Source organism: Salvia miltiorrhiza, chromosome 8 (assembly GCF_028751815.1).
Source record: "Salvia miltiorrhiza cultivar Shanhuang (shh) chromosome 8, IMPLAD_Smil_shh, whole genome shotgun sequence".
In the NCBI taxonomy this organism is placed as follows: Eukaryota; Viridiplantae; Streptophyta; class Magnoliopsida; order Lamiales; family Lamiaceae; genus Salvia; species Salvia miltiorrhiza.
The window spans coordinates 58,363,649-58,377,993 of NC_080394.1; the positions used below are offsets into that span (position 1 = coordinate 58,363,649).

The following is a 14,345-nucleotide window of genomic DNA, read 5'->3' on the forward strand; positions in this document are numbered from 1 at the left end:
TTGTTTCCATAAAAAATAATAATATATGAAAGAGACGATACAAATTTTAATAAAAAATAGCCGAATCATGTATTATTAGTGGATAAGAGGCTTTACTTTAAAAAAAATAGTGTGAATAATGATAATTAATTATATTGTGAATTGAGAAAATGACTCATCATATGATATAAAATTTCCAAAAATAAAAAATAATAATTAATTTTTGTGGACGTCTCAAAATAATAATAAAAATTAACTATTTTTCATGAACGAGAGTGGAGAGTATTAGTATAGGGTAATTTGTGGAGCGGATATATATGGAATGAGATTCAGTGTACCACTTTCAATTTTATTTATTTTCTTATATTTTTTCTTCAATTTCAACTTTATATGCTTTAGTTTAATTTTGTGATTATTAACTAAAGTTTATTTCATTAATCTAGGGTATATAATTATTTTTTATCATTTAATTTCACTTTTATTAGTTAATAATAGGTTGATAAATTCAAAGTCATGGGGCATATACTTTTTTAAAAAAATTAATTTTTTAAAATAAAAATTAAATATAATTCATAGTATCATAATAAATTTTATTTTTATAAAAAATATTTTTAAAATAATAGATATAAGAATGGAACACAATGACACACATAAAATTGTGGGATACTAGATCTCATCCCCGTATATATATAAGCAAAAGCGTAAAGAGTGGAGACCTTGGTCTATACGTGAATGAAAAAGTAAGTGCAACTAGCCATTGTGGAATCGAGTATTTGGAATTGGACTAACCCTCACTTTGAAATTAATTATTTCTTTATTTGTTAAATACTTGCAACTTATCGTAAAGTTATTCAATTTGAATTCATGATGACAAACCACAAAGTCTTTATTAACTTAAATCGAACTTGGTGTGAATGAGTCTTTCCTATTTCTTCTAACAGTCAAGCAAAGACAAAAAATGATGCAATCCAATTGAGGCCTCTCATATCATATCTTAGCCGTACGTTGTATTAATTTGTAGTACTATATTACAAGTTTACCAACTCCCATGTCGATCAAATTCGAATGTGACATCCACAATTACATATATATATATATATATGAATTTATTTGATGCCTAGTATTAATTAGCACGTTTGTGCGTTCACCATCATCACCACACCCCAGCTTTCTATTTTTAATTTTAAACAACTATTTTCTTAGTATGCAGCAAAATTATTGAGAATAATGATTTTAAAGTTTTTGGTCATTAAGGTAACAAATAATTATAGTTATATTTTTTTGGAGCCAATTAATTCACTGAAATGTAGTAAGATATAAATTTGCACTGCAAGTTGGGATATAGTATGATAATTACTATTTTTTTTACTAAGATTGAGAGATTCCTTTTCAACTTATTGTTTGGCACATTAGTAGTGAGTCTAAAATGATTATTGTAATATTTAGTGTCAACTTGACTTGGAATACAGACACTAAAAAGACTTGACTGCGTCAACTCCTTTTGTGCATTCTCCACAAACACACACACACTAAATATCCGTGATTTTTTTATTACTAAATAAATGTTAACTTTATGAAATTTAAATAATATATTATAGTGAGAACTATCCTATAGATAAGAACTAAAAAATAAGAGCCAACTAGTACAACTTTAGATTCAATAATTAATGATTGAAACAACTCAATTCTTCATCGAACGACCCATGATTACATATTTCGTGTACACTAGTTGTAGAGTTGTCATTTTACGAATAAAATAGAGATTTTGAATAGTTTTTTTTTTTTTCCTAATAATTTACACTTGCACGTCTTCTTCTGAGTGATGTATTTTATACCTTTTTAATTTATTTATTTTTTTCCATAATTCTTTTTAAAAATTATGATTAAAAAAAATGCAAATAGTATCTCTATTTATGAGTTAATTAACTATATAAAAAATAATTTCATGCAATTTAAATAAGATTAATAGTACTCCATCTATCAACGAAAGAACTTCCTACTTTTTCTTTTTTGGGACGTACACAAAAGAACTTTCTATCTATTTTTGGACTATACCTCATCACTCTCAATATTAATTAAAACAACTTTTCATCATTTCCAATATACTCAGCACCTTTTTTTTTTCACTTTCAATACTAAACAATTTTTTATTTAAAATTCGTGTAATTTTCTCATAGAAAGTTCTTTCGTGGACGTGGACGGGGAAAGAGTATTTTGTTATTACCAACTATGGTATATGGATGCGATATTGAACAAAATGGGAGTTGCAATACCGAATCATCTCTTTATTTTCAACTGAGCCCAATATTCCCATTTCTCCTCTTTTTATCTCGGCCCAACCAGCACCATGCCTACAATATTAGTTATGCAGAGTTAAAAATAAAAGAAAAAAGCTCTTTAATTAATTATAATTAGAGTTTATTAATCTACAAATTAAGATTTATTAGTCTGTTTGACTTCACGGTGAGGTTGACCACCTCAAAACAAAATGCATTATAGTTTTGATTCTTTGAAAGAAAAAAGTATGAGTGCACAAGTAAAAAAATTATTATTGCTTCAACTACATATTTAACCCAAATACAATTACATAAAAGTAGTCCAAATATAAACACTAGTAATTTTTTTTAATTTTTGAAATTGTGATTTTCACTAATCCTCGCCCACTCACTCAAAATGTGAGCTCTTATTTAGAAATGAAGAGAAGTTGGAGGGGGGAAAGTGTTGGATCGATATAGTTTGGGGGGCAAACTGTAATTAAAGGAAAATCCAATGCGTTTTTTTTTTTTTTTCTTTTCTTTTCGTTTCTTCTGGTAAATGCTATTCAATTGAATTGCATCATCACAATTCAGACCATTCTCAACAAAGTCAATTAGTCATCCTTCTCAACTTCTGCTGCTATCCGATTGCAGTAATCCAACACCAAATTCAATTCAATCTCCCTTTCCAATTCAATCCACACCTCTATTTAATTCCTCTCACACGCAGAGGAGCGGGAGAAAAATCATCCACGATTAAGATGAGGCTGCCGATGGTCGATTGCCGGAGTTTGATCCAGTTCTGCCGAGCTTTCCCCCCTCGCAACACCACCAATTTCACGAATCCGAGCCGCCGCCGCGCCGATTCTCTGAACGAATTCTGCCACCGCTCCCCGCTGGCCGCCGTCGATCTGGTCATACTCGTGTTGGTGATTGTCTCGTCCGCGTTCCTGATCCTTCCTTACATGAAACTATTCGCGTTCGAGCTTGTGCCGGCGGCTCACGGCGCGATCGTTGACCTGATCCTGGAGGAGCCGGTGCCGTACGCGGTGGGGTTCGTGACGGTGGTGGTGGGAGTGATTGTGGCGGTGCTGATCGATTTGCGGATGAGGAAATGCGGGAACCCTAAGTGTAAGGGGCTTCGGAGGGCAGTGGAGTACGATATTCAGCTGGAGACGGAGGCTTGCGTGAAGCACTCCCCGCCGCCGCTCCATGTGGATGCTTATCGCGAGCTCAATGGTATGAGGGAGCTGGAATTGGGGGAGGATCGGAAGGAATTGGAGGCGGAATTGAAGAAGATGGCGCCGGTGAATGGAAGGACGGTGCTGATATTCCGAGCTCCCTGCGGCTGCCCGCTTGGTAGAATGGAGGTTTGGGGCCATAAGAAAATCCGTAGAATCAAGAAATAGTCTTCATTTCTTTCCCCTAGTTTATACCAAATACTATATACTACTCCTACATATATATACAATAATAATAAGTGATGTGATGCTTTAGTAGTAATACAGTAGCAGAAACTGAGGAAAACTGATCACATACTTTGCTATATGAATACAGCTAATTAACACTTGTGTTGCCTTGAAAAATGAAAATGCATGCATTCTTGTCTTGTTTTAACTATTTGGGGATAATTCCATCTTAGGATTAATGAATAAGAAGGGAAGGTTGGGAAAGTGTTATGTAGCATGTGATTGTTGATGAATGAGATTGTGTATATGTTATGCCTTGACTAATGATGATTACTTTTGGTATTAGGTATATATATATGTACTTATTAGAAGTTGTGTTGTGCTTGTGCAAGTGCAATCCATTTTTGTGGGGAAACTGGAACTATTGTGTTGTTTATGATAGCAGCAGGTGCAGGTGCTTTGTTTTTGATGCATTTGTAGATTATATTGATGATATATGGGGTGGATGGGGCTGTCTCTCAATATTCAGTTCAATGTAAGATGATGACATCATTTGTTAATACAATACAAGTGAAAGAACAATACATGCATACAGCTGAGCTGATATACATCATCTTCTTCTTGTTTGTAACTGGTAAGCCATGAATGAATCAAACATGTATGCTTAAATATCACTTTCTGACTCATCGTTTTTTCGAAAATGTTCCAACTTAAAGTTAAAGGTAGAAACTCTTGTTCTTCGTAAGCCATCAAAGGATACACCTATCGTTGAGAATCTGGGCAGCAACAGAAGCAGGGTATTGATTTGTGAAGTAGACTTTTCCAATTCTTTTAAACAACCCAATTAGAGTTAATAAATCTTAATTAGAATTGATAAATCCTAAAATCGAGTGTCATATCCACGTGAGGACTTCCTCACCATAAACTTTATCATTTATAACTATATTTATTTAGGGTTAATTGCATATAACTTATCAAACTTTAAAAAAAATATCACCTTTGCACCCTACTTTTAAAATCTGTATTAAAATTACTCAATTATTATTTTTTATTCGTTTGTTATTTCGATCAAACTTAGTATTAAAGTGACCGTTTGCAATACTATATTTTCCAATTCCGCAAATTACTAAAATAACGTTAGTTTGCAAAGATAACAAAATGACTGAGATGATATCATTTTTGATGGTCACTTTAACATTATGTTTGGTCGGGAAATGAATGAGATAGTAAAATGAGAAAAAAAAATTAATAATTGAATAATTTTATTGTTGTGTTATTTTTTTTTTAATTTCAATAATTAATATACAATTAATATAATTACTTTTATAAATAATTTATAGTGAGATGAACAAAACAATTGATTGCGGTCATATAATTAACCTCTATAACATGTCATATAATTATCTACTAAACATCGACGACTTAAAATTGAAAGCTCCTGTATGTGAACAGTGAGATCTAGGGTTCAAACTTCACCGTTCCCCGCTCCCAAATCAAAAGAAAAAAAAAATCGAAAATTACTCAAAGTTTAGATTATGTTGAAATAAATGGAGTACTATAAAGAAAATAGGAAAATAAAATAGTATGGAAATCCTCTCTCTCTCCGACAAGGCGTGGAGAGCCTAAATCCCTAGCTCTGCAGTGATTGAGGGCTTATAACCGATACGTCGTCGTCCGATGCATTTGCAGCTTCAACTGCTTCCGAAACCAAAATCCCTAGCTCTGCACCTCTAATTGCAGCCTCATTCTTGATTATTTGCTGCTCTAATCAAGTCTTAACACAAGATGGAAACCAGAATTGTGCCAAACCTAATGCTGTTTGGCTGCAGCATTATTCTATTAGTACATGGCATCACCAGATCGGCGGCATCGCTTCCCCCCATGGACTCACTCTTCGGAGTCTCCCCTGAAGGTGCCTTCGCTTGATCGCCTTTCTCTCTGTGTGTGCGTGTGCGTGTGTGTGTGTGTGTGCAGTTCACAACAAATGTTGCATCAGAAGAAAAATAAACTGGATTTTGGTGCAGATGAGAGTTATTACAAGGGGTTGTCATCATCGAGTGCGATTAAGTGCAAAGATGGATCGCATAAATTTAACAAATCCCAATTCAACGACGATTTCTGCGACTGTGCTGATGGCTCTGATGAACCCGGTACTCTCTTACTCGCCTGCATTTCGCCTGCCGCTTTAAATGCATAGATGAATTATGATGATGAAGTTTGATGCAGCTGAATATTTGGTTCCGCTGATTGTTCTGTTTCAGAATTAACTTATGCTATGACTTTATGCTAGAGTGTTTCGTGAATTGCTGGGTTTTGCAGGAACATCGGCTTGCCCTAATGGGAAATTCTACTGCAAGAATGCTGGACATGCTCCTGTTGTCTTATATTCTTCACGGGTGAATGACGGTATCTGCGGTAATATACTGTGCTTTACATCTCATGCTTCTTTTTCAACTTATGGGAGGCTGTAGTTTAAGATTTCTTTTTGTTTGGTTTTTAATTAGTGAAAGAATGATAGTGACTAGACTCAGGCAGGTTTGATGGTCGTTTGTTCGCAACCTTCAGGAGTGATTCATTACATATTAGTTACTAGAATTTGACTAAGTTTGTATCATGACTCTTAGGAAACAATTTGCTGCTCTGTTTTCTCTTTGGTCATCGAAGCTTGCTTATTTAGGTTTCTATTGTTTAGTTGGAAGTCCATTATGTTCGTTTGCTGCTACTATGACAGTATGACTTTGAGACTGTGATTTCTCCCCAACTCTCCTTTGGCATTTTTAATATTAGTGATTAACTGGGAAAAAAACATTTCTGCATAGTAGGATATTGATTTTTTTTTTTTTCAAATATAAAAATAAAATTATAAGACTGTCACTAAACATTGTTATCCAGTCATTATGTTGATAGGCCTTAGCATGAAATTCAATTACTACAAGTACTATGAAGACTGGCACTACTTCTTACTTAGATTTATCAAGCATTCTATTTTATCATTGTAGAAACGCGTGTTACCACATTCAGTGGGTTTTACATGTCTTAACTTGTGTTTGATCATAAACTACATGGACCTGCGGTGTTATTTTAGCTTTTCATTATCACATTTTGCCTGCTTTAGGACTTAAAAAGTATTAACTTGTACAACTGAGCAGATTGCTGCGATGGGAGTGATGAGTATGATGGAAAAACTAAGTGCCCCAATACATGCTGGGAAGCTGGAAAAGTTGCAAGAGAAAAATTGAGGAAAAAGATTGCCACATACCGGGAAGGTGTCACTATACGCAGGCAGGAAATCGAGAAAGCAAAATTGACCATATCCAAGGAGGAAGCAGAACTACAGAAGCTAAAAGAGGAGGAAAAGATACTCAATGGATTGGTCGAAAAGCTCAAGGGTACATTTTTCTTCATTCGAGTTCACCTTCTAAAATGGCAATGAGAGGACTGTGAGGGAGCCTCTGAAGTTTTAGTTCATTACAATATCAAGCTTCTCTCTGACTATCTACTCTCCTTTATTCACAACTTTGTACCCTTATTGAAGCTTTTGGGTCAAATTTCTTATGTTCTACTCTGATGCTTCTTTTCTGAGATATATACTCCATCAGTTACTTATCCTATTGCCTGCTTTTGCTCTATTTTTGTTAAGAGCGCAAGGAACAGATAGAAAAGGCTGAGGAGCAAGAACGACTTCAGAAAGAAAAAGAAGAGAAGGAAAGAAAGGAAGCCCAAGTTACTAAAGACGAGGATACCAAAGCTGAAGATACTGAGTCTACACAGAAGGATATCCATGATAATGTTGGGGTAGTAGATCAACCTCCTCAGGTTTTACTGATTTACCTTGTTCATATGGCAGTTTTAGTTTGAGCTTGGCATCGAAACCTGTGGATTTAATTCATAGCATACATAAAGAACATAAATAAATTATAATTATAATGTATAACAATTTTGATGTAGATCCCCTAAGATTTCGTATCCAGTGCTTGTCAATGAAAAGGATTAGAGTTATTATGTATCATTAACTTCCGTTTGAGAAATAATTATATAATTAATATGCCTTTGTCTACTTTCACGTATTAGTTTTACATGAATGCAATGAAAAATATTGAGTATAAAGTTGAATTGCTTTTGTCCAGATAAATGTTCTATATCTTATCCAGTTATATAGGTAGAGATACTACAGGGATCATTCGCAGAATGAAGATGATAACAAAGAAACCCTTGTGAAAACTTCTTTACAAGGAAATGTACATACTATATAAAGCTTTCTTTATTGCATCGAGAGAACATATAGGGTTTTGGAGGATGATTAAATAATCCACCCAACTTTGGGGTGATAAATAATCATCCAATTGTATGATTAGAGTGCGGGCCAAGTTATCCATCACGGGGCGACCAAACCAAACACTTGATTAAGTTGAATTATTTTATCAATCATGTCTTATCACTCAAACCAAACGCCTCCTGATTATACTATGGGCTTTCCTAGAAAGAGACAAAGGATTGGGTTAACACTTATCTGTAATAATGAATGGTTTAACAGCTGCCTCACGTATCTGAGTGCTTTTGGGCATAACTATCTTTGCATCCACTTTTCCATAATTTCTCAATTAGTACATTTGACTTTCATTAGGATTCTGAGGAACACAATCATGGATCTGCCACTGAACCTGAACTTGGTGACCATTCAGTTGAGGACAAACTTTCAAATGATGGAGCAGCAGGGGAACAAGACGGCTCTATCCAGGTTTGGTCTTCTTTGGCTGAACACAAAACTGATACAAATAAATAGGAACTTTTTTTTAGGTGTTGATAAATGAAAATTTCCTTTTTTTAGAATGATGAACAGCTAGGCGAAGACTCCACTTCTGATGGCAAGGCTGGTCTTGATAGTGAAAATCAGGTATGTTTTAGTGAACATGCCAGCAATACCAGATTTGGTGGCTTATCTTTAGCCCTGTACTAGTAAGTAGCTAATTGATACTCCCTCCGTCCATGAAAAATGGGGCACTTTCCCCTTCAGTACATGAGCTCACATCTTTTCCTTATTTTTTATCCTTACAAATACCCCTTATTTACAAAAACCCACCCCAAATTCAATCTTAACCACTCATACAATGGTGAGACCTTTTCTCCACTATATAAAAAACACCACCACCCATTTTATTAAAACCCGTGCCCAAAAAATATGCCCCAGTTTTGTGGACGGAGGTAGTACTTCCTACAGTAATATAATGTCAGTAGCTTTTATTTTATGTACTGGTTCTCAGGTTTCAAATATCCTAATGACTTGAATCCTTATCCAACATGTTTCTAAGCATCAGGGTAACTCTAACTTGTTTTTGTTTTTCCAGGTGGAAAATGTAGCTGAAGATACTGAATCACTATCGAAGGAAGAGTTAGGCCGTCTAGTTGCATCCAGATGGACAGGGGAAAAGACTGAGCAACATAAGGAGGAGACTGATACCTCGCAAAATAAGGACCACCAATATCCTAATGAGACGCCTAATGAAGGGCAATTACTGAGGACGATGTTGGTTACGCCTCAGAGGAGGATGAGCATAGATATGATGATGATGATGCTGACAATGAAGACCAAGCCGATGACTTTGATAGTGTGGATCATTATGATTCCAGCTCTTCACAGAGACCTGAGTCTGATGATGAATTAGACTTTTCAGGTAAAATAGTTTTCTTAAGAATCCCTTTCACAGCCTGCTGAGAAAGTCTTACCTATATATGATCCAAAATTCTCAGATATAACTGGCACAAGTGGCTCATCATGGCTGGACAAGATACAGCAAAGAGTGAAGAGCATCTTTCAGGCTGTTAATATTTTCCAGAAACCTGTTAATGTATCTGGTAAAAGACAACTTTCCTAATTTCTGCATCATTGGATTCAAACAAAAGATATTCATCTTGTTCCTGATTGACTTTTCAGAGGCTGCACAAGTGCGTAAAGAATATGATGAATCCAGTTCCAAATTATCAAAAATACAATCAAGGATATCAAATCTGAAGCAGAAACTAAAACAAGATTTTGGTATACCTTGTCATGGAGAATTTTTTTCTTTATTGCTAACTTTATATACTTTGGCGTGCACTTGTATAGGGTTTCAATATCTTCAAAATATAATTGCAGGTCCGGAGAAGGAATTTTTTTCATTCTATGGTCAATGCTTCGAGAGCAAGCAGAACAAGTAAGAAATTTTCTTAAATTCTTTCTCGCATCCTTGATTGAGTTGTCGAGTTCCACTTGAAAAAAATGTTTCTGAGGAATGGAATTACTCTTTCAGGTACGTTTACAAAGTTTGCCCATTCAAACAAGCTACTCAGGAGGAGGGCTACAGTACAACTCGTTTAGGGTAAGCATTTTCATGTCAAGAACGCTTCATCTTCACATATGCTGTTTGGGATTTGTACTTGTCTGTTGTTCCTTGCTTCAATCTACAGTTTGTATTAGTATATTTCTTTGAAATGTTGCTTAATATTATTAATCTATTTGTGTAGGAGCTGGGAGAAATTTGAGGAATCTTACAGAGTAATGCATTTTATGAATGGAGATAAGTGCTGGAATGGCCCAGATAGAAGCTTAAAGGTAGATCATATATCTTACGTATGAACAATCTTGCATCATTATCAGCATGCATTCCATAACCACCTGACGGAATCTAATAGTCAAACTATCTATCTTTAAAAGAAATTGTACAGATATAAGTTTTCATTATATTATTTTGAAGTCAATTGAACTCTCAAATGTGAAGGAGATAGCCCTCATCATTTGGTGGACTATGCATCCCCAAAATCAACTTATTTTCACATACATGTAACTTTCATTTGTTTTGAAGAGGGACAATCGGCATTTTAAGTGTGTTCATGTCCTTGTATAGTTTATTATTGTCTGATTAATCTTTTGTGTTGGTTGGTTAATCCGTACAGGTGAGGTTAAGGTGTGGTTTGAAAAATGAACTCACGGATGTCGATGAACCAAGCCGTTGCGAGTAAGAATCTCTCCCTCTCATGTTTTTGTGAATGGGTTTTTCCCCATCTAACTTGGAATGCATGTATTTTCAGATACCTTGCGTTTTTAGCCACCCCGGCTCTGTGTGTCGAAGATAAACTCAAGGTATTCATCTCTTTCCTTTGATCCATAGTGGTTTAGAGAAAAAAACTTGTAAATGTGGTTATGTTTGTTGATAGGAACTGCAAGAAAAATTGGAGTCACTGAAGAAAGATGAACCCATGGGACAACACGACGAGCTATGAGTAGGAAGAAGAGCCTCTCCTTTGGTTTAAAACCACTCTAAATGCAAGGATCCACGAGATATTTCTGAGTTGGGAGGTCCCATTTCATGATTTTGTTACCTATTTTAGATTTCTCTCCTCTCAAGGAGAAGAAGATAGAGGGTGTAGACTAGTAGTAAGTCGGAAAATATAATATTTTTCTTTATATTTTAGCTTTGTCTTCTTGATACACGCACGCACATATTGAATAAGAAGAGAAACTTTGATAATTTGGAACGCGGTGGAATTATATAGTAATATATTCAGACATGCCAAAAGACATTTCTGTCTGTCTAATGTGAGATGAAAATATTTGATGTCGACCTTAGTTTGACACTTTGACCTTTATATGTGTGTTTTGTTTATTAGCTTATGACGTATGTGGCGAATGGTTTCGTCAAATCTAGTGTTCCTATCTCTCTCTTTCATTTCAATGGGAAAATGAAAATTGAGAAGAGAGAGAAAGAAAGGGTATTGCATGCAAATGGTTTCACCGACACCGACGTTGTTTTCACTTTCTACTTTCTTGCATCAAACAACGTGAATTTCTGTGGGAATAAATCAACATACTACCATCATTATTATTGTTTTAGTTTTAATTATATTCCATAGATGTGAAAACTCAAAAGAAAAGGGTAGTATAGGAATAGGAATAAACACACATTCCTCTGCGTGGCTTATTGTGCAAGTCACCAACTATTTAATTAATTTATTATATTATAATTATAATAGTGCACCACTAAGCATGTAACATGTTTGTCTAAGTACGTGGTGAAAAAGAAAAGGAGCAATAATTATTATTATTAATTAATATTTAATAGAGTAGTTATTATTGTGTGTAATTGAGAATGGTAGAGTGCGCCTGCCCTAACTTATTCAAAAAGTTAGCGTTTCATTTCCCTTCACATATAAGTATTTCATTTGCTGCATAACGGATTCCTCCGATTTCCACTCACACACACCCACAGAGAGAGAGAGAGAGAGAGAGAGAGAGATGACTAACTACTTCGTCGGCGATGGAGGAGAAAATCAGGCCGGCGGCGTCAAGCGGCCGAAGACGAAGATCGTCTGCACTTTGGGCCCTGCCTCTCGCTCCATCCCCATGGTCGAGAAGCTTCTGCGAGCCGGCATGAACGTCGCTCGTTTCAATTTCTCCCACGGATCTCACGAATACCACCAGGAGACTCTCGACAATCTCCGCAAGGCCATGGAAAACACCGGCATCCTCTGCGCCGTCATGCTCGATACCAAGGTCTCTGCCTGCCTCTTTTATCTCTTTCAATTCGATTTACAAATCATAGGTCATTTTTTTTCCCTTTTCAAATCGAAATGTATGATCTGAATCGGTTTCAACATTAACTGCATCATTCAGTTCTCTGTTATGTGATGAATTGCATGACGGATTTTCGGATGTAGACTCTTTTGTTATTCACATACGGTTTCATGCACAGGGTCCAGAGATCCGGACGGGGTTCCTGAAAGATGCGAAGCCCGTCCAACTCAAGCAGGGGCAGGAGATCACGATTTCGACCGACTACAGCATCAAGGGTGATGCCAAGACCATCTGCATGAGTTACAAGAAGCTCGCTGAGGACGTGAAGCCGGGGATGGTCATACTCTGTGCTGATGGAACAATCTCTTTCACTGTTTTGGAATGTGACAAGAAGCAAGGCTTGGTGCGTTGCCGTTGTGAGAATACTGCTGTCCTTGGTGAGAGAAAGAATGTCAATCTCCCCGGGGTTGTTGTGGATCTCCCTACCTTGACAGACAAGGACAAAGAAGATATCATCAAGTGGGGGGTTCCTAATAAGATTGACATGATTGCTCTTTCTTTTGTTCGCAAAGGTTCCGACTTGGTGGAGGTTCGCAAGTTGTTGGGGCACCATGCCAAGACCATCCTTCTCATGTCTAAGGTCATCTCTTCTTTGCTTTCTTTTAATACTACGCCCTATGGTGCTTGAGTCTGTAGTTAGTGATATTCTTTGACCAAAATTGATGGTTATATATATATATATAGCATTTAATTTGCTGACATCCCAGTTGCTGTGAGGAATGCTTGAATTTTTTTGTTGCTTTTTGAGTGTTGGTTTCAATTATGTTTAGGTAAATGTTTTGATGTAGTCTTAAGAATGATTTGGGAGCAACATCTACCACTGCCTTAATGTTTTGGTTTCAGTTTGATTTGAGTAAATGATTTCCAATTTTGTATAGAAGCAATAAGAATCATCAAAGTATTTTGTTCTTTTGTGCCTCACTTTCTGATGTTGGTCTTATATTAGGTTGAAAATCAAGAAGGGGTGGCGAATTTTGATGAAATTCTAGCCAACTCAGATGCTTTCATGGTGGCTCGTGGTGATCTTGGAATGGAAATTCCTATTGAGAAGATATTCTTAGCTCAGAAGGTGATGGTGTACAAGTGTAACATCCAAGGGAAGCCTGTTGTGACTGCAACACAGATGTTGGAGTCGATGATCAAGTCTCCGAGGCCAACACGAGCAGAAGCCACAGACGTGGCCAATGCTGTTCTAGATGGAACAGACTGCGTCATGCTCAGTGGCGAAACAGCTGCAGGAGCTTACCCGGAGCTTGCTGTCCGTACCATGGCCAAGATCTGTATAGAGGCTGAAGGCACAATTGACTACGCTGATGCTTTTAAACGGATCATGGCGAATGCACCAGTCCCCATGAGCCCCTTGGAAAGCCTTGCATCGTGTGCTGTTCGAACTGCCAACTCAGCCAAAGCAGCTTTGATTCTGGTCCTAACTCGAGGAGGAAGCACTGCAAAGCTGGTGGCTAAATACAGACCGGGGATGCCAATACTGTCTGTTGTGGTTCCAGAAATCAAAACTGATTCGTTTGATTGGTCGTGCAGCGATGAATCTCCGGCCAGGCACAGTCTCATATTCAGGGGGCTGGTCCCAGTTCTGTGCGCAGGATCTGCAAGGGCTTCTCACGAGGAGTCCACGGAGGAAGCCCTCGAGTTCGCCCTCCAGCATGCGAAAACCAAAGGACTCTGCAAGGTCGGAGACGCTGTCGTCGCCCTTCACCGAATTGGATCCTCATCCATCATCAAGATCGTCACTGTCAAGTGAAGAAAGATGATGAATTATGCACATTCTCATCGCTCGGTTTTGTTTTTGGGGAGTGAGCGATAAGCAAGGAAGCATGCCCTGCCTTTGTATTCGTGAACATCTTAACCGATTTGTATGCTGCTTTTAGTTTTTCTTTTTGTGTTTTGTCGAGTCATGGCTTGATCAACGCATTCAAGAACCCTTTTTGTACCATTTTTTTCATGCTTCAGCTATTTGCAAACTCTTTATCGAGCACACTTGTTTCTTATATTATATAGTAGTTCGCATTTTCTCAGATATAAATTTCCAGAATGAAATATCGTACACTCCGATAATACAGAAAACCCACAGCAAGG

General features: G+C 36.7%; 3 protein-coding genes across 3 annotated transcripts; all 3 read left to right on the plus strand.

Moving 5' to 3' along the window:
• The first annotated feature begins 2,695 nt into the window (after window positions 1-2,695).
• On the plus strand, window positions 2,696-3,820 carry LOC130999604 (uncharacterized protein At5g19025-like). Its single transcript, XM_057925186.1, has one exon. It carries the CDS (start codon window positions 2,996-2,998, stop codon window positions 3,641-3,643), a length of 648 nt encoding a protein of 215 aa, XP_057781169.1. The 5' UTR covers window positions 2,696-2,995; the 3' UTR covers window positions 3,644-3,820.
• Window positions 3,821-5,197: 1,377 nt separating this feature from the next.
• On the plus strand, window positions 5,198-11,148 carry LOC130999595 (glucosidase 2 subunit beta). The gene is given in 17 exon segments (XM_057925168.1): window positions 5,198-5,555; window positions 5,668-5,793; window positions 5,963-6,058; window positions 6,793-7,032; window positions 7,284-7,459; window positions 8,268-8,381; window positions 8,472-8,537; window positions 8,989-9,147; window positions 9,150-9,315; window positions 9,392-9,496; window positions 9,576-9,677; window positions 9,777-9,834; window positions 9,931-9,999; window positions 10,145-10,232; window positions 10,574-10,635; window positions 10,709-10,760; window positions 10,835-11,148. Coding segments are annotated over 17 exon segments (1,872 nt in total). The 5' UTR covers window positions 5,198-5,428; the 3' UTR covers window positions 10,901-11,148.
• Window positions 11,149-11,664: 516 nt separating this feature from the next.
• On the plus strand, window positions 11,665-14,244 carry LOC130999597 (pyruvate kinase, cytosolic isozyme). The gene is made up of 3 exons (XM_057925170.1): window positions 11,665-12,170; window positions 12,370-12,831; window positions 13,198-14,244. Exons 1-3 carry the CDS (start codon window positions 11,913-11,915, stop codon window positions 14,008-14,010), a joined length of 1,533 nt encoding a protein of 510 aa, XP_057781153.1. The 5' UTR covers window positions 11,665-11,912; the 3' UTR covers window positions 14,011-14,244.
• Window positions 14,245-14,345: the final 101 nt, after the last annotated feature.

What these genes read in the sequence shown, in the direction of transcription:
- LOC130999597 (XM_057925170.1), top strand. Translation starts at nt 11,913, where the DNA reads ATGACTAACTACTTCGTCGGCGATGGAGGAGAAAATCAGGCCGGCGGC. An exon ending in CCGTCATGCTCGATACCAAG is followed by an intron (nt 12,171 to 12,369) that starts GTCTCTGCCTGC and finishes TTTCATGCACAG; the next exon opens with GGTCCAGAGATCCGGACGGG. An exon ending in CCATCCTTCTCATGTCTAAG is followed by an intron (nt 12,832 to 13,197) that starts GTCATCTCTTCT and finishes GTCTTATATTAG; the next exon opens with GTTGAAAATCAAGAAGGGGT.
- LOC130999604 (XM_057925186.1), top strand. Translation starts at nt 2,996, where the DNA reads ATGAGGCTGCCGATGGTCGATTGCCGGAGTTTGATCCAGTTCTGCCGA.